Source organism: Megalops cyprinoides, chromosome 18 (genome assembly GCF_013368585.1).
Source record: "Megalops cyprinoides isolate fMegCyp1 chromosome 18, fMegCyp1.pri, whole genome shotgun sequence".
In the NCBI taxonomy this organism is placed as follows: Eukaryota; Metazoa; Chordata; class Actinopteri; order Elopiformes; family Megalopidae; genus Megalops; species Megalops cyprinoides.
Window position 1 is genome coordinate 12,183,066 of NC_050600.1, and position 19,167 is coordinate 12,202,232.

At 36.6% G+C, this 19,167-nt stretch overlaps 1 protein-coding gene across 1 annotated transcript in view; it reads left to right on the forward strand.

Moving 5' to 3' along the window:
* LOC118793670 (phospholipid-transporting ATPase ABCA1-like) overlaps nt 1–19,167 on the forward strand; it is a 136,686-nt gene that overhangs the window by 18,680 nt on the left and 98,839 nt on the right. The window contains exons 9-13 of the mRNA XM_036551898.1: nt 3,309–3,448; nt 4,808–4,924; nt 10,419–10,616; nt 14,185–14,390; nt 14,790–14,966. Coding sequence (XP_036407791.1) covers nt 3,309–3,448; nt 4,808–4,924; nt 10,419–10,616; nt 14,185–14,390; nt 14,790–14,966 — 838 coding nt within the window. The remainder of the gene's footprint in view (nt 1–3,308; nt 3,449–4,807; nt 4,925–10,418; nt 10,617–14,184; nt 14,391–14,789; nt 14,967–19,167) is intronic.

The following is a 19,167-nucleotide window of genomic DNA, read 5'->3' on the forward strand; positions in this document are numbered from 1 at the left end:
TTCTAAATTGTACTGTAGGGTAACTGGGTAGCTTGTTAGCTGCTTGTTAGTCCCCATTTGGCATTTTCACAGTTGTCATCTGATCGAGAACACATTGTATTGTGTTGTAGCCTATATACTGTATATAACTGTTAGACTGAGACTGACAAATCTATTTATAAACTTAAAGGTTTGGGTATAGGGTCAGGTGTGTGTAGCTATTTTCACAACCAACATTAGTATTGTCATACAATATGGCTAACTGGTAATTCTTCATTATATATTTAAATGAACACATCTATTGGTTGCTTATGCTGCTTCTACCACAGCTAATTGAAGCAGGAATAATTCAGCACTGTTGCTGTTAACTAGTAACTTTTGCTGTTATATTTGGTTTAATTGAATGTTTAATTGAAATAGAAGGTTTAACACGCAGTATATTATTTGGAAAGTGATAAGGCCACTTTATCTGGAACCAAGCATGGTCCATACTGTACCACAATACCGTATTTTATTTTACAGAGATGTGTTATAGTATAAACGTGCATGACATACAGAAAGCCATTCACACTTTCATTATGTCATCACTGACGAGCCCCCTCAGACAGGTTTGTTTGAGGAACTTATTACTGACATTACAGACAGGTTTGGACAGGCTTGAGTCACAATGGACATGCTCACAATTTGTCAGCTTGTTCAGAGGCAACCTATAACCTGGCCAGGGGAGACGAGGCATAACGTGCTGGATATTGAAGTTCTATGAATAAAAGAGAACTTGGTATATGTCAGGAAATTGTGAAATTAAGTCAGAGCATCTCAGATTGTTGAAGTATTATTTTCCCTCTCATTGACAGTGATCAGCACCCAGGTGCCTTTATCCCTCTATTCTGTCATGTCTCAGTGGCTCTTTTATGTGCCTGGTGGGAAAGTAAGCATACTGCAGTCTCTTCACAGTCAACTTGCTACAATTTCCAGTACAAAACAAAAAAGTTCAGCTTCTGAATGTATCAGTAGTTTCCTACAGAGTGATTGAAATGAAGCTCTTGCATGCATGTCCCATGAAATTATTTGCATTTCTGACAGGCTTTGTTATATCAAATATCCGAGCAATGTGAAAGTATAGAATATTTGTGCCAAGATTTGCATGACAAGGTCAAAAGCTGTGTAGGCTGTCATTCCAAAAGGAAAACTGTATAAAAAAGAAGATGATAATTATCAGGGATGAAACTGCAAAAACAGTGCAGTTTTAAATAATTACTTGGTTATGAATACATTTTTATTTAACACTATTTAAATAGCAATGGTAACTATGATACCCTGAAACACAAACCTTTGTCCAGCTGTGGATTTATGAGATTTTGCAAAAATAATAATAATAATAATAATAATAATAATAATAATAATAATAATAGAGGTAATGTCATTCCCATCTTTGGAAAGTCCTATTTCCTTGATCTCTTCTCCAGGGCACAACACACATCATTAAATTCACCTTAACTGAGGGGCTGTATTGGGTCTATATACAATTATTTGTCTAGTATCCAGTTTAAAATAGGAATGGGAGTGGACACCATGTGGCACAACTATATGTTCCAATAGCCAAATCGAAATGTGTAACATTGTCCAGGGGAAATAATACATTTACAAATTGCAAAAAAACACAAATGGAGGAAAAGTGTTGCTATGTTTTTTTTTATTTTTATATTTAATGGAAAAATTGTTTTGGTAGACCATTTGGCAGGCCATTGACTATTACCATTAATTCAGTGGTTTATTCTCTGTGCATGATCACAGGGTTTGGTATCTTTGCCACAGTTAAGAAACAGCTGGCAAAGCCAGTCAATGCATGCATTAAATCAAATTTTGTATGTTGAGGAGCAAAAGAAAATATGTTCCTCCTTTATATATTATAGTACAGTAAAAAATAATGTAAAACAAAAATAGAGATACGTACAATATATATCTTAGGAATTTCATGAAGTCAGTGCAAGGCGGAGAACCTCAATCTCATGTCCTGTGGTAAAACTCCAGGTAGACATGAATAATACATTTCTCCTCTTTGTTGAAAAGGTGCCCTTAACATTTGCTTTTCTTACTGAGTGAACTGTGAACAGAGTATCCCTTAGCTCACCTGGAACTTTGTTCCAGGTGTGGTATTTAACTTGACTGCCATGTGAGCAAGAGGGAGAGACATTAATATTAATACACGTTTGGGAGAGAGAACAAGCTGGTTTGGTCTGCATACCATGTTATCAGAATTAACCTGCCATGTGCAACATGGCATGTTTCCAACATGGAAATAGAAAGTTTTATTGCACACGTATATTTAGGGGAACATCCCCCAAATATGACGTGACTGAGGAAATTGGTTTAAAATAACTAATTGTACTCTTATTTCATGCACACTGTGAAATAGCATTTTATGTAGTTTCTGTGTGTGATATCCTTGGTATAATCTGGCTTTCACATTGCTAATTAACACCTAAACAAATACAGCATTTTTATATAATAAATAACCTCCTTCCTTTAGCTGCTTCCTGGCCTAATAAACAGAGATAACCCAAGTAATGAGTTGTTATTTTACTATTTTTTTAAATGATAACTACTACAACATATGATTATTATGTGATAAATGCTTTACTAAAATGCTTAGTCCATATTGACAGAATCTGTGCAAATGAAGAGCAAATGAAACCAAGGAGAGGAAATGAGAAAGTTTATAATAGAAGCTGGAGATGTGTTCATTTGTTCACTTGTTGGTTATTTAATCGTGAATAATTTGTTGTCTGTCTCAGAGCTTGCATCTTGGCTCTTGATTAACAGTGTATGATCAGCCATTTGACCATCTGAGACTTTTTTGAAAAATCAAAAAAGGGGTGGCATGAGGTTTTCCTACTGAGCTTACAGTATGTAACACTTTTCTTAAATTCCTACTGCCCTTGATGGTGTGACCAGATTTCATCGACTTAAAATATATTTTTGTCACTGGAAAACTTAAAATTAATTTTCAAAAATGCACTAATCTGGCCAGAGAAAATTTTTGTAATTGAGCACGTCCAATGTAAAGTATTTTCTAATGTGTGGCTTATTAAATTGGATTGATCGTGTGAATATACGAAGGGTAATTCACAATGGAGTATTTGAGGAACTAGCAGCAGAAAATGAATTCAGTGAAAAATATGAATCGATCTTGCTCGTCTACAGTCATCACTCATCAACATTATTTATCATGAATTGCTAAGTTTGTTTCTGCTACTAGAATTGGCTTGCAGCATGCTCATTTTGCAACACATATTAAGAGTCATATTATTATTTTTTTCTCCCTGTAGGTGACTTTTGTCAGTCACTTATTGCCACTCTGGAAGGAACACCTGGACTACGTTATGTGTGGAGCACATTTCGCCCACTACTGCAAGGGAAGGTTCTCTACACTCCTGACACTCCAGCCACCAAGCTGATGGTGAAGGAGGTAAACCGAAGCTTTTTTCCATCTGTCCTGAGACCAGGCTCAGTTATAAGTTCACTTTAAAAGTAGTGAAGATAGGTAGCATGTCAAGGAAACTGCAGAAGTGCTAGAGGCATTACTCCCTCTAGCTGCTGAGAAATCAATCAAGCGTGAAGGCTTGGTAAATGTATCCGTTTTAATCCTTGCCCCAGCCAATCATTTGTAGACAAGTCATTCTCTTGCCAAAGTCAGTTGTGTCCATGTTAGGCTTGTGTCGGTATAGATATTTAATCACATTTGGTAGATGATTTTTTTCTTACAAACACAAAGAGACAAAAATGTTCAAAGCAGCTAGGGATAAATATCATCATGTTTTATGAATACTGAAAAACGTGAATGAAAGATTAAAACATACTAGTTAGCATCACAGGAATTCCAATGAATACCAGCACTGTGATGTGTCATGTGTTATAAATATACAGATGTTAAAAAACTGAAAAAAAAACACAGCAGAGATCATATATGATATGAAATCCCATGTAGAGAACACATTGCTGCTGAAGAAGAAACTGTAGAGAGCTGTTGAATGTGAGATATGTATAACTGATACATGTATTTTTCATAAGTCTCACAAAATATTTAGCTCATGTGGGTTACTTGGTAAACAAAATAAACAAGCATTTAACTGTTTGGGGATGAGGGTATTAATATAAACAAGTGAACAAGTATACTCCAGCACAGTGCAGTCTCTAAACATATTAGATAGTGAGCTAAATCTCATCATTATTATTTATAGTAACCCCAACAGAGGCAGGCAAAGTTTCAAGTGATAGAACGTGTTCACAGTCAGTTGACAAGTAATGCAACTGTAAGCACACTGCACATTTTTACCACTTTCAAAATGTGTTGCACTGAAGATTAGACCTTTAGATGTAAGGCTGACAGCTCGAATGTTGAAGTGGTGTGAAATGCATTCCTTGTGTATTATTTTTAATTTAGACTTTATTACTTCTTTGTACAGTTCAGAGCCAGGTCATGATCAGTTAAATCTGGAAGGTCACTTTCTTATCAGAAATGTTGCTACCAAAGACTTGGATGACATGGCATATCTAAGGATGTGTTCCAGGACTTTAGAACATGGGTGTGATTAGCAAAATATTGTTAACTGACAAAAAAGTAACATCAAATGCAGATTGACTGTGAAATATACATGGGTAGTGATCTGACTAAGGTGATCAGTCATATTGATATAACAGGAATGCACATTATGAAAGCTGTACTTTTCTGTGCTCATAGTATTCGTCTGAGCTCCATTTGTTTGATTTTATTGCTGTATGTCAGTGGTAATATTGTTCTCACAGTTCATCTTATTTCTTTTTTAAGGCAAACAATACATTCAGAGCATTAGCTATGCTAAAAGAACTTGGTGATGCCTGGGAAGTTCATGGACCCAAGATCTGGGATTTCATGCAAGACAGCACCCAAATGAACACTCTGCGGGTAAGACTGCACTTGCATTTTTAAATGAAATTCGGTGCACTAAAGTCAGCTTAATATTACCAGGTCATTCCATCTGGAATCTATCACCAGATGGACTCTACAACTTTTGCTTTTGAGAATCTCTCCACGAATGATTATCACAGGAAAGTAAGAAGTCATGGTAAAAGTGCACACAGAGTGACCCATGACACCTTTGAAAGCAGTTACACTGTCAACTTGCCAAATGAGATTCAAGGCAAAACCATGGCTTACATATGAAGGGTCAGGACCTGTTTTGTCCAAAGCATACTTTGCCATGCTTACGTTTTCCCCCCCTTTGGATGATGCATTATCAGCTTCATGTTCAGTTTTCCAACAATTCACTGCCTAAAGAACTTGCTGGGTATCATTAGGAGATAGATCTAGCTTTTTAAAAAAAGTAACAACGCTTACAAATCTAGATACCAAATTTAACTAACTATATATGGCTATCATCATAACTGTGGAGAAAATTAATGATATTATACAACTGACATTACAAATTATGCAAAGTAATATACAAAAACGAGATCATGTAAGATATAAGCTTATATTGTCTTACCTTATCTCTTCAGCTTCCCAAAATTAAGTGGGCAATTTCCCATTGTGATCCAAGAAAATAGTGACAAAAAGAGAGTCTATCACAAATTATATAATTAACATTCAATACAAAGATTTCTTATCCTTGAACGTAATGAGAACCAGACACTAACGAGCTATATAAAAGTAGGCCTGTTCCTGGACCTTTCAATCTCCCTCTGCTCCGCCACTGTCTTGACAGTTCTTACTTGCATATATATACTTGCAGGTTCCGTATTGATACTTCATAGCACAATACAGCACACACAGGTTTCCTCACTATAATATCACATGTGGAGATTTTCAAACAGCACTAGCTATATGCCATTCTACACCTCATTATGAGTACCAATCAGTATACATTCTTTAGAAAAACGGGCACATTTTCACACGTTTGCTCTTCACGCACGATAAGGAGAATGAAAAAAGTAATTACTGCAAAGTGCGGGATAATTTTCACATAGGCAGGCAGGAAAGGATTAGCCCAGAACAGTGGGAGTGCACACCTTTCCCGCAACACTTCCCCTCGACGCTGACATTGTTCCAGTGTCACTTCAAATGAGCTTATTGGCAGCTGGAGGAGAGAGACCTGCATATCCTGAGTATTCATTAGCCCAGCCCTAACCTTTACAAAAATGTGCCAAGCCATTTTATTTTCTCCTTATTCTCTCAGCCAAGATTGCCGGATCCCATCAGTGTATTGTGCATGTATATCGGTGGACAGCGCTCGAGTTTTAAATAGAACAGCGACACAGCTTCGTATCTCTTGTCCAAAAGCGTAGCTACACCCATTGTGACCACCTGGGAAACATGCTAAGTTTGTTGTTTGAAAAAGAGATATCTCAAAAGATGATGTGCTGCTCGATCACTGCTCAGTGTAGGTAAAAGCCCATTGCAGCCTCATTGTGAATTTCACCCCTACACCGACCACAATGCACATACAGTCTCCTCAGTTCATTGTAATAGGGAGTATTCAATGGCAATAGGCCTAACATATCACATTACTCCAATTACAAAACTACTATAGAACACAGGAACAGTATTACTGTTGAAAGGTGCTACAAATACATCCACTACAGATTGCATTATGTTATGTGTGAGGTCAACAAACAGCATCCATGTTTTAATACATGTGGTTGCTAAATTTAGTGACGTTATCCATGTCTATTTATGTAAATATTTATTGAAAACATATTTAAGATTCATGTTTTAAAACTTGTACATATTATTACATTATTATGCATATTATACAATGCTGAAATTGGTCTACTCAGAGTTTGGAAAGATTCTTCGTTTACATTCAAAATAATCCCACAATTTATCAAGATTATTGTCCATTCAGGTTCTGACATATTGTTACACTGGCATCTTGACTGTATCACTGTCATTTTTAGTTCACTGTGACATGACAGCAAAGTGCTGTCTTGTTGAGCTAATACTTTTCTCCAACGTGATATCTCCGCTCCATGAAAAGACAATTGCTTCAATCCCAGTACAGGTACTAGAGTCTTAACAGATTAAGGTAGTCAAATCTTCAATATCCTTTGCGCTCTAGCAAGCCCTCACTGGAGCAGATCCATTGCACGAAGCCATTAACACATCATGCTGCAAGGCCTATTCCTCATGCTCAGAGAGCTTCAGAATTGGCTTTCAGACGTCCTGTCTGTTACACAGGCTGGGTGGCAATACAAAGTAGCCTCCACAGATGCCTTAGGGGCAGGGTTCAGAGAAAACAGAAGGCTTCATGGCTCTATGAAGGTATAAACAGGTTGCTTCATTGCTGATCGGAGGCAATATCAATTGCCAAAAAATAAGTACTTTAGGAAGTTTATTTTCAGTAAATATTTCGACCATGGTAAATCACTTCATCAGATTTTGACAGAAGCTTAATTAAAAGGTAAAAAAAGGTTAAGACCGCTACTGTATTTTGATCACTGATATGTGATGTCAGTCTTGCTTACATAGTACCCATATTTAAATTTAATGTAAGAGCATGTGTGCATATGCATATGAAAGAAAGTGTATGCATATGGCACAAGCACCAGCATAGTTCCAGTATCAAAAGCAGGAGGAGGTGTGCAACAGTTTTTTCTATGGCTTTTATCTTTATAAACATATTTTATTTTGACATCATTCCTTGTATTTCAGTCAAATAACTAAAAAAGACAGATGAAATAAAGGTATTAAGCAAGCATTTTCCCTTACTGCCCTTGGCATCTGTCTGTGATCTAATAACACTAAAAATCATATTTACAATAATAATTAATTAGTGTAACTTACATGATAATGACCTTTCTCCATAACAAACTTTATTAAAATGCTTAATGAACAAGTGAATGAGTTTAATGACCCAACACTAACTTGCTTGCTTTTAGATAACATGGCTAGGCTTTTAGCTATCTAAATGTGATAGCCAGTGAGTTAGTAATCACGTTAGCACAAGGAATCTGATTTAGTTAGACTCTATTGCTTAAAAGTGGTTAATAGTTTATAATGGATTGCATTTATATGCACCTTCCGGATGTGCTTTTACAGCGAAGGAGGTGCTCACTTAACCAATATTAATATGTACCTCCTATGTGGGTGATACACGGCAACCATTTTGTACCACAATGTTCACCACACATCAGCTGAGGTGGAGAGGAGGAGAATGAAATAGCCAGTTAGACTTGGGGCATTATGAGATGACCAGATTGAAAGAGTGTGATTGGGAATTTAGCCAGGACACCAGGGAGCCCTGAAAGTATAGAGAAAAGTGCCATAGAATCGTTAATGACCAGTGAGTCAGGACCTTGGTTTAACGTCTGATCTAAAAGATGGCATCTGCTAGAGTACAGTGTCACTGCACTGGTTTCCTGTAAGGTCCAGAGCTGGCTAGATGCTTTGAACTTCAGTATTTCTTTTCACCTTGTTAACATCCAACCAGAAATAATTTTTCCTACATATTTCATTTGGATTGCACTGCAAAACCTTTTTGTATTGTTAATGGTTGCGCTGTGTCCTTAGACCGACTTAAGACTTATAAAGTACACAACACTAACTAAGGAAGTAGACTGTGGATCACAGCACACTGTGTTCTATAATGCATTATAAAACAGTGGTAGCTTAGTTGTGGGAAAATACTGATTAATCTATTGAAAGTATTATCATCATTTAATTTGCATATCTTCCACTTGATAATGTTCAGAAATTAAGACAATGGGTTCTTAACAGTTGTGTAGATTTATATGTCAATTTGTGTATGATGTCATGTCCAAACTTGCACAAAGGTTCAAATTCAAGAGTAACTTTTGAAAAGAGAAATTAAGTTCATTTAAGCCCTGCCTGGCCTTTACAAACACCTGCATTTTGAGTGTTTAAAGTCACAATTTAAAAATGTGACTTAAGATGTGAGATCACTTGACTTATGGTCAACCCTTTAGAGCTTACCGCATACATGTTCATGAATTATTTATACAGATGTTATATGATGGTAATAAAGGTGTTATACATGCTTCATGGCGGCTTTACGAATGTGTACTCCATGTACAGTATGAACGCGCTAGCTTTTATTCAATACTAAATACAAATGTCATTTGATTAAAAATAGGGAAAGATGACGTTCCCAATGTGCAGGACCTGAGATTCAAGTCATGGGGAGTTTTTCCTCTTTATTCTCTCACCCATTGCCACTTCAGCCCAGCCCATGACAGGCTTTCCTAAAGGCCAAGAAAGTGTGTGTTTCCCAGAATATCCAGTTTTAATGGATTGTCTTCTTTGACATTAGGACCCAGGGTTAAATGAAATATCAGTAACAATCTATTGCAAAATGCCACTGAACACAAAGAGAATGACTGTTGGTTGTCTGTTACAAAACAATACCCCTTAAATGTACTAAATATACAACAGGAAATTCTAAGGTAAAGCACCTATAAATCGTGCACACCTTCATAATTATTGTCAGCATATACATTTGCAAAAGTAACAAATATTTATATATATATGATTGTTGAAAACATGAAAGTGTGGTTCTAAATAGGCAAATAAATGAATCACGCACACATGTATATATTTTAACGGTGTCAGAACACTATTATTTTTTATTACTGCAGTGTATAGACATATATACATATCACAATACTACACTAAAAAAATGAGTGGTAAAAGAAAAATTCCTTTTGGCTAATTAAATTGCACATTAATTCAACACATAGTGAAGAAGGCAACCTCTGTGTGAAGCACAGTTATATAACGCAGCATTTTTCTGAGGGTTTCTCCACATCTCCTCAATGGGATGGGCCTGCGTTCACTTTTGGATAGCCCACAACAGAAGGCTGTAACAGCAAGTGCATTTGCATTTAGATTAACATATCATTTTAGTATTTACATTTATACATATAATTTATGAATACAGCGAGTGTCTGGTTTAACAGCCATGTGCCTTTATGCATATCTGTGACTCTGGCTACAAGTACACATTCAGCCACTGCTTCTGTCCCTGCAGCAAATCGAGGAGGCACATAAAGGAAGAGGGAGAAGGGAGTAAGGATTCACAGTGATGGAATGTTGTGGTGGTGGTGGTGATGGTGGGGGCTGGTGGTAATCGCCCACAAGGCTGTAGTACAACAGTGCCATCTAGCTTGAAGCTTTTAATTGGTTCGATGAGAAAAATATGTTTGCAATGCCAAGAAAAAAAAAAAAAAAAATATATATATATATATATATATATATATATATATATATATATATATATATATATATATATATATATATATTAAGGACACAGTATGGAGGAGATGTGGGAAGACTCTGGTGGTGCAGTTGAAATTTTGTATTCATGCTATCATTTGAGAACATTTTGATTGCTGTCATCCTAATCTGATTGCCTTACCTTTCCGTGTCTCTCTGCTTTGTACAGGCCATGCTGAATAATCCGGTGTTTGCAGCTGTTCTGAATTCGCAGTTAAGACAGACAGGGGGGACAGCCAAGCAACTAGCCAACTTTCTGTACAACGGTCCCCCCGAGGACCGGCCCCCTGGAATGAAGGCGTATGACTGGAGAGATGCCTACAACACCACCAGTGAAATCCTTGGAATGCTATCCAGTTTTATAGGGGTTTGTTCCACTTTTCACTTAATTGCATACTTTCAAAAATTCAAGCAAATTGTGGCGTGTCTTATGCTCCTAATGTCAAGACTTTTATTGTGTAGTACTGAGCACTGCCATCTAGTGCAGGACATGAAAGTACATGATACAAATGTAGAACATTGTCCTAAATTTTTATTGGCCTTTTGTGCAGGTGGATCTAATTAATATATAAAATGACAAATTTGAATAAATATTACCAATACTGACAAAAATTGTATGTTTACATGTTGAGCCCTTTCCTATTTTGTTCAGAATTGCCAAGAATTCCGTCAGTATGTTTGAAATTTAAAGGAAGTGTTAATTGATTAAAGTCAGTTTTAAATGGGTTACCAGATTATAACTGATCATTCGTCAGTGAAATGGACTTGTGAAAAGTCCTGTATGTAGTTATGTACCAGATTGATGAGGAAGTGGGCCCACTCCCTGTGGTATCAGAAACCCTCTACAGTGTGGAAGAAAAGAAAATCTAAAATATACATGCATAAACAACTCCTTCTCTTGACATATGCGTCTGTAAATTAGTATGACAGGAATTAAACTGAGAGTCACCCTGACGTTATAGGCTTTCCTTTGCCGTTATGAATCCAGAACTATGCAGATTTACCTTAGCTAAGTAACAAGGTACAATAAGGGCTGCTGGCTGGGGGTTTAGAGTGGCCAATAAAAACTAACAGACAGTTACGCTTAAAGATTGTAAAATGTGTCCCTCATTGATGCATGATGTGTCATGGCGTCTTGATCTGCTGCCAGAAGCTATGAACACTCTCTTGCCATACAATGCCATTCAGTCTTAATCTGATGCATATCAGTTTTCAGCACATGCATTTTCTCTGTTACCATGCCCAATTTCATTTCACATCATGGACGAAGTAGAAGAGGCTATGGGAACGGCAAGGGTAATATCAAGGAACGGGCCACAGTATTTCACTCCTAATTACATAGCCATCATTGATTTCATTCTCCATTTCAGTATCCATTATTTTTTCTGTCTTGCTATACGTTGGACCTGATAGTTTATATGTAGTGTAATTATATAGCAAACACGTATATGGATTTTTTTTTTTTTCCATTTTGGTGAGGGGTAGCAATATTGCTGAACACCCTGTTCCTCATCTGACCGTGGATCGGATGATTAAAATAAAGATACTTGTTTCAGTGACTGGCACACTGTAGCAAAAGGAAAGTGGTGCCTGTTCTAAAAATGAAATCCTTCATTTTTGTCATCTTAGTAAAGAGTAGGTAACAATATTGATGACACATACTCAACTGGTCATAAAAATAGTTATGTGATGTCTGTGATGGGTATGATGTAGACATGTTCAAAATTTCTGTTTACACAAAAGTTCATTAATTGACATAGCATGAACTGAATCTGTGACTGTATGTACACACATTCTGTTTATTATTATTGTTGTGTATGCACAAATTTAAACATTTGAGAATTTAACAAAGAATTTACCAAATATGAATGTAGTCTTTTCCCCCCTTCTTCCATGCCATGATTTTTCCATTAATAACTGAAGGAGACTGTCCAGTGATTTGTGCTTTCCTTCTGTGGTCTCCCATTTATTTACCAGATCCAAACCTCTTTAGTGTTGGAAGGTAGACTAGACATCAATGTGTTCAGGGTATGATGCCTGTAAATGAGGTCTGTAGTATTCAGCTTCTTTACAGTGTAGTCCAATTTACAAGACTGTTGCAGGGAATAAAAAGGGAATGTATTAAACATGCAATATAACAACTTAGCTTCCTTCAAGTACAAACAGGTCAAAATCCTACTTATAAATTCTACGATCAAGATCTCTGGACAGCAGGGTAATGATTTTTTTGGTTTTTCTGAAATGATTAAAAGCATATAAAGAAAAAAAAATGACTGCCAACAAATTACTTATCAGTCAATTTTAGAGTTTCTGCCAGTGGAAAACAAGTTCACTCTTCATTTTATCTTAATGAATCCACACAATGCTTAAAACAAACGTTTTGCATGCATTAAAAGCACACAGTGGACCCTAACAAAATCACAGTTCTGGCTGATGCTATGGATTAGATTTCGACACATTAAATATCCATCTATAAATGTCATATTCACTCCAGGCCTGACCAGATTTACTGTTGCTCAAAGTTCAGCAGCTGTGTTTGCCAACACACTTATGGATGATAACCTGAAATGAAACATAAAAATGGAGTAGTGATTTTGTGTTAAGGACACAATGTTTCATGGCAAGTCAGTGGATCATGAATGCAGCATGAGGGACATCAAGACAGAATACAAAAGAATATTTCGAGGATCTGGTTGTACTGTGCAGCATGTAAATTTACCATGGTAAAAAAACAGGTTCTGATGCAAATTAGCTTTATAGGTAAACCTGGTGAAATTTGTTTTCCATGGTCCCAGCTAAATAGACTATTAAACTTAAACACAGTTATAAAATATATTATTAATAGTTATTACATTATAAAAGTATACTTGCATCAGCACAACCACTGCAATTTATTTAGCACTCCACTTAGCAAACTTATAATGATGTAAATGTAACACAGTTAATTATAACTGCCTATCTGGTTCGCGATCATACATGGGCTTGAATGCTTAAAAAATGACAACTGGATCTGTTATTATACATCTTATGACATTCTGCATCTAAGTGGTGGTGAAAAAAATAACATGTCATAGGACATGTACAGTTATTTGTTCACTCTTGAATCACAGACCTTAACACATGGAAATTTCATAAACAGTAAAGGAAAGACAGTCATTCAGCAGGAAGTGAGCGTATTCTCCCTCCTAGTCAGCTCAACTGTCTGTTAGACAGCTGTCTAATGTTAGCCAGTTGGCTACCTAGCTAACGCACGGTAGTTTGCAATTTAGCTGTTACATTAAAAAGTTCAACTACGCTAACTACTGCAGCTAATATAAAGGCTAGTAAGTTAGCTACCTGATTGCCTGCTCGTTAAATGCTAGTAATTGAAATGAAAATAGCTTGCTGGTAAAATGTTGGCTAGCTAGTATACTAGCTGCTATAATGTTAGTCATCCAGCCAGCTCTTTTTCAAGAAAACATAATACATATAAATGGATATTGCCTACATTCATTTCTAAAAGTTGTAGCTGAAAGTCTACCTTTGACCTACGTAGTGGTCACCAGTAAGGTATGGGTTTAAATATGAAAATAATCTCAATGTTGGCTTTCCCTGTAGCGCCAACACTTCTTCATTGGCTTGCTGGGTACACTCGTTTTGAAAACCTTTGCAGTATCTGCCTATTATATTATGGTATAGACACAGACAAGTATCTAGCTAAATAGCACACTTGCAAGATCTATTTTGTATGGCAGTTTTAAAAATGAAATGTTTCATGTGACAAATTATTACTAATGCTTAGTTGTATACCATCATCCACATTTACATTGCATGCAGTTTTAATTTGTAATTATTTAAACCTCTCAAGTTCATGGTAAGGTCCAGCTGAATGGAAGAAATGCTGAATTTGTTGTAAGCAGTGAACTTGTTTGACTGGGGTTCTGTATGTGTTATAGTGTCTTGACCTTGATAAGTTTGAAGCTGTCCCCACGGAAGGAAGTCTGGTAGAGAAATCCCGAAGGCTTCTTGAGGAAAACAAGTTCTGGGCTGGAATTGTTTTCCAAGACCTGGACCCCCAAGCTCAGCACCCTCCACCATTTGTGAAATATAAAATCAGGATGGACATTGATGAAGTTGAACGGACAAATAAAGCGAAAGACAGGTAAGAATAGGAACAGGGCGTGGATGCACTGCATTCTGCAGTAGTAGATAATGGTGTCATAAAAATGATTTGATAAATGTAACATACTACTTATTCACCGTAGTTGACATTGCTTCCAAAACTCAGTGAGAAATTACCTTTGCAAGACCTGTGTTCTAAAGATACTATGCATAGCCTTTCTCGCACATTCCATCTCTCTCAAGAAACACTTTGAAAACTAGTGCAACACATCTTTCATCTAGCCATGATTTTTCATTGGACATGTGTTGCTCGTAAGTTGCATACAATTTGTCACTTGTGGGGCAAACAAACGTGCCTTTGTTGTGTAACTTAAAGAACACCTTCCACAGAGTCTAACATTTGCCAGTCTCTGACAGTGAGTTGTGTTTCTTTAATAAGGTCATGGGCTCCAGGGGCTCGCGACAATTCTTATAACGACATGCGCTATGTATGGGGAGGATTCGGCTATCTTCAGGACATGATGGACCATGGCATTATACGAGTGCACACGTCCAAATCTCAGCCTCTCGGAGTATTTGTTCAGCAAATGCCATATCCCTGCTACGTGAATGATGCGTGAGTACAAGGCTTTTATCTGTCTGAGTGGGACACGAAGAGGAAGAAGGTATTATTGCAATAAAAATCTTCTCCATCAAGGAATTGCCACTCAGAAGCACTAGGGACCATAGTAATATTTTTATCACTGGCTTTTTGGGATCAATTTCTTTTTAATCTTTTGTTTTAGTTTAGTTTACCTGTGGTACCTAGTATTGTGACTGCTCAACAGGAAAATAAAAAGGCCTTACGTCATTAAAATAGTCTCACCGCATTAAATTTTTAAGCCCCATTATTTGCGGTTAAAGGACTCTAATTAGGGAAAATACAGGTATGTTAGGGAAAATGTTAGACAAAACTCCTAAAACAAAATATGAAAATAGAGATAAAAACAAAGATTGTGCCAACATTCTTATTGGCCAGTGTTTCATATCCTTAAATTTTAAGATTCATATAATAGAGTATTTTTTTGTCACAGGAGGATGTCATTGGAAACGTATCTCAACTCAACCTGTGGTTCTGTGTGTCCTGCACTACATTTGTTAGTGTTCTACACTTCCAATTTAACTGGATTTTAGGGAAGATTGTTTTTGTGTTTTATTTTTTCCTATTTAAGGCACATGGTTGAATCTTTTGAGTTATACCTAAATGCAGTCTGTTGTGTTCTAAAGCTGAAGTACTTGTGCCTAAATGTTTGTTGCAAATACGGCTTTCTCTGACTAAAACCAAAAGATTAATAAGCACATAAGATGAAAGAGAGCCATAAAAATCTCAATACCTCTGGTCCTTTTGCCATTTGCTCAGTTCCCTACATAGCCATTTGGGCATTGCCGTAAATTATTAACACTTGAAAACTGTTATTTCATTCATAAATAATTGAAAGTGGAATTGGTAGGGAAGATAGCAGAGATGCAGAGAGGCGTGATACAGAAAGCCTTTCTGGTAATTATTTTGATCAAGAGTTGTCTGCACAAACCAGCCAAGAGAAAGCGAATCATTGTGCATTCAGATGTTCAGTTTGTAAACAGTCATGCACATTTGTCAGGTTTGAGAAGACCTAATCTGAATTTAAAATGTAATTTAAGAACCAGGGAATTTTAAATGTTAAATCCTGGCTCATTAACAATTTAAAAACATGCAATTCATTGTGAGAAAGAAAAAAAAAATAGAACAAATGCAACTATTACGTGAAAGCAACAAAATATCATCAACACATTTTCATCGGGATATAAGCATACCTTAACAATGCTCATTTATACTGCTGTGGTAGTAGCAGAAACTAATTTGTTATTATAAACTAATACGTGTGTTAGTCTATGTGTAACAGATAAAATAACATACAGAGAGTATGGTGTACCTTATACATTACACAGTACATATCAAAGTGAAGAAATGCGGATGTTCATTTGTATACCATTCTGCAGCATGTATATATTTCACAGAATGTACCTGGGCATATCTCTCAGAGTTTAGGTTTTGTAGTTTTTTTTTTTTTTGTACACTCAAGCCATGCAATGTGAGGGTGAGTGATCACAAAATCTAGGCTCTATATGGACAAATGCACAGTCCTCGCTACAGACAACTGCAAAAACTGCAAATGTGAATGCAGTCACGTCAGTGCAGCTCTACCAGTCTTTGCAGCCTGAAGCATGATACATGCAGCCAGTGTCAATCAGTGAAAGGGATGAAACTAAAATAAAGGTGTGTATGTCATAGGAAAAGAGATTTGTCTTTGTTTGAGCTTAAAAGATAAAAATATAAAATATTGCTGCCTTATTTGATTATATATAGAATAGCTTCGCTAAATGCTCTGTATGTTTGATTTCTCTTTCATGTGTATCACAGAGGAAGTGTTTGCAAACATTTAATTTTTTACTTGCTTTTTAGCAGTCGTTCCACCCGAAATCATACTTCCTTAGTAAGAGTCTTTATAGTCTTTCTCTCTCAGATAATGCAAATGGGCATCTGGAAAATAATCACAGCTGTGGCCAAATACAAACTCAGACCTATTGATGATAGCTAGGAAGCCTGTGTAAATCTGTAGATCAACAGGAGATATCCCGAAATATCCATCCAAAGTGTTATTGTTTATAGGAATGTTAAAGGATATTTAAAGATATTTTTGTGCTCAAGTAAGAATATGTAAGCTACAAATCTCTGAAGATGCACTGATGCAGGTTGTTACTGAGAACATATTTAAACAGTACATTATGAAGAGCACATTTTTTTTCAACTTAGAAGGTTTGAGATGCTGTTTATTTATCAAGGGCTGTTGGTCAAATACTTTGATTCTAGCATGACTGGCAAAAATCTGCTAATTATTATTCCTTACATGGTTTCTTCCTCAAGTGACCATTTTACTGTAGCTACCCACACAATCAGCAAACCTTCTCTACCAGCCATCTGTACCACAAGATATAATAAAAATGCACATTTGTCTGATTGTTTTTCTCCCTCTGAAAATAGAGGTTGCTTTCTTTTTCCTTCAAGTGGTGATCTTGAAATTACCACCACTGTCCTTTGAGACCAGGCAGTTTTACCTCCAACCAGGATTCTCCTGTTTCAGAACAATAAACCAGCCATTACTAATGGATCCCTCTGTGCCTAACACGTCTGACTGCACAGAGAGGGTATTTCATAGGTTATCGTTTGGATGTGGTCCTGGTCCCTACAGACATTATGGGAAATCTCTCTCCAATATTGGTAAATCAGCTTGGGGGCGACCCATCGGCTGACCTCCACATCTTCTACGAAGCAGAGCCTGCTAGCAGTATGCTTCCTGCTGCCTCTCACTTTCATGTCTTCCTCAGATTGTTTTTACTCTATCTGTATGGTGTAATTAACAGCTACAGATTACTCTTAGAAATGATCTTGCAGTGAAGAATAGACTCTGGCATTTGCAGCTCAACAAACCAGACTATCATCTTGTGGGTGTTCACCTATTCAATGAATATGAGCCAAGAAAGGCTCCATTGATCTGGTTTTATCTTCTGATTATTCTTTAAAAAAAAAACAACTGGTACACACACTATGGCTTTTACATCCAACAGAGCTCTCTTAATCGCCTTATGCCACATGTTTACCATAATTCTAGGAGAAATTTGTTGATCGCATGCTGAAATTGTACCTCATCTTAACACCAAAGATTGTGTTGTCAGGTCCTGAGTGTGACGATAATTGCTGTTCTGTGCACATTTATGAACTGGAAGTGAAAATGAAGCAGTCTTGTTATTTTTGTTTATTTCAGTTCACAGCAGTGTTTGTGCATGAGCCGTGACTGCCAACAGCCAATGAAAAACAACCCTTCATATGCTAAAAAAAGATGTTTTCTTTAAACTGTTAGTGTTTGCAGAAAAAAATGTAATGAACGGGACATGAAATAAGCAAGATATAATGCAAGAGGTATTGCCAAGCCAAAAATATACACAGAAGATGAGGAATTCATTAGAGCAACTCTAAACTGCAGGACAAATATGCTTAGCTGTTCTTTAGCTTTATATTTAGTGGGGTTCCAAGTAGACATAACATCTCCCATAGCTGAGACCTTCCCATGTCATTTCTAAACTTGATTATATTTTACATGATTGCATTTCTCCTCCCCATTGGAATAAAGACAAATGAGTACATTTCCCTTACACAAAATTTGCTTTACATGGATTCAGCAGTTACGCACACGTTTCTCCAAATAATCGGGAGAAACACTTGCAAAGATTTAACTCCCACTAAACTGATTAATTCTAAAATAAAGGCAAGGTTCACTTATTTCAAAGTGAACCTACCCAAGGTTCCCTAAATTCTCTACTGACTTAGAGAATGGCATTTAATATGTGGTGACTCTCTTCAATGTGGAGGCCTGGCTCTTTAATACATTAATAAAGTCGTATCCTGACCTTTATTAATGAAATGGGCATCTCTGTGCAGTATAACTACACAACCCAATATCCTACAGCTAGCAAGCTAGCTACCTGGTAGAAAACTAAATGAGATAACATGCTTGCTGGCAACTTAATTCATATTATTATTATTATTATTATTATTATAAAAAAAAAACTGTAAGAAATGTTAAAAGGCACAAGACTTAGTGCCACAGCTCATGACAGGTGATTTTGTATCCTTCCATTGAGCATGCTCTGTAAGGCTGTTGACCAAAGCAATATTACCATATGCACATCCAACAAAGCTGGATGTGTGGATTAACCAACAGCAATGTAGCTCCATTTGA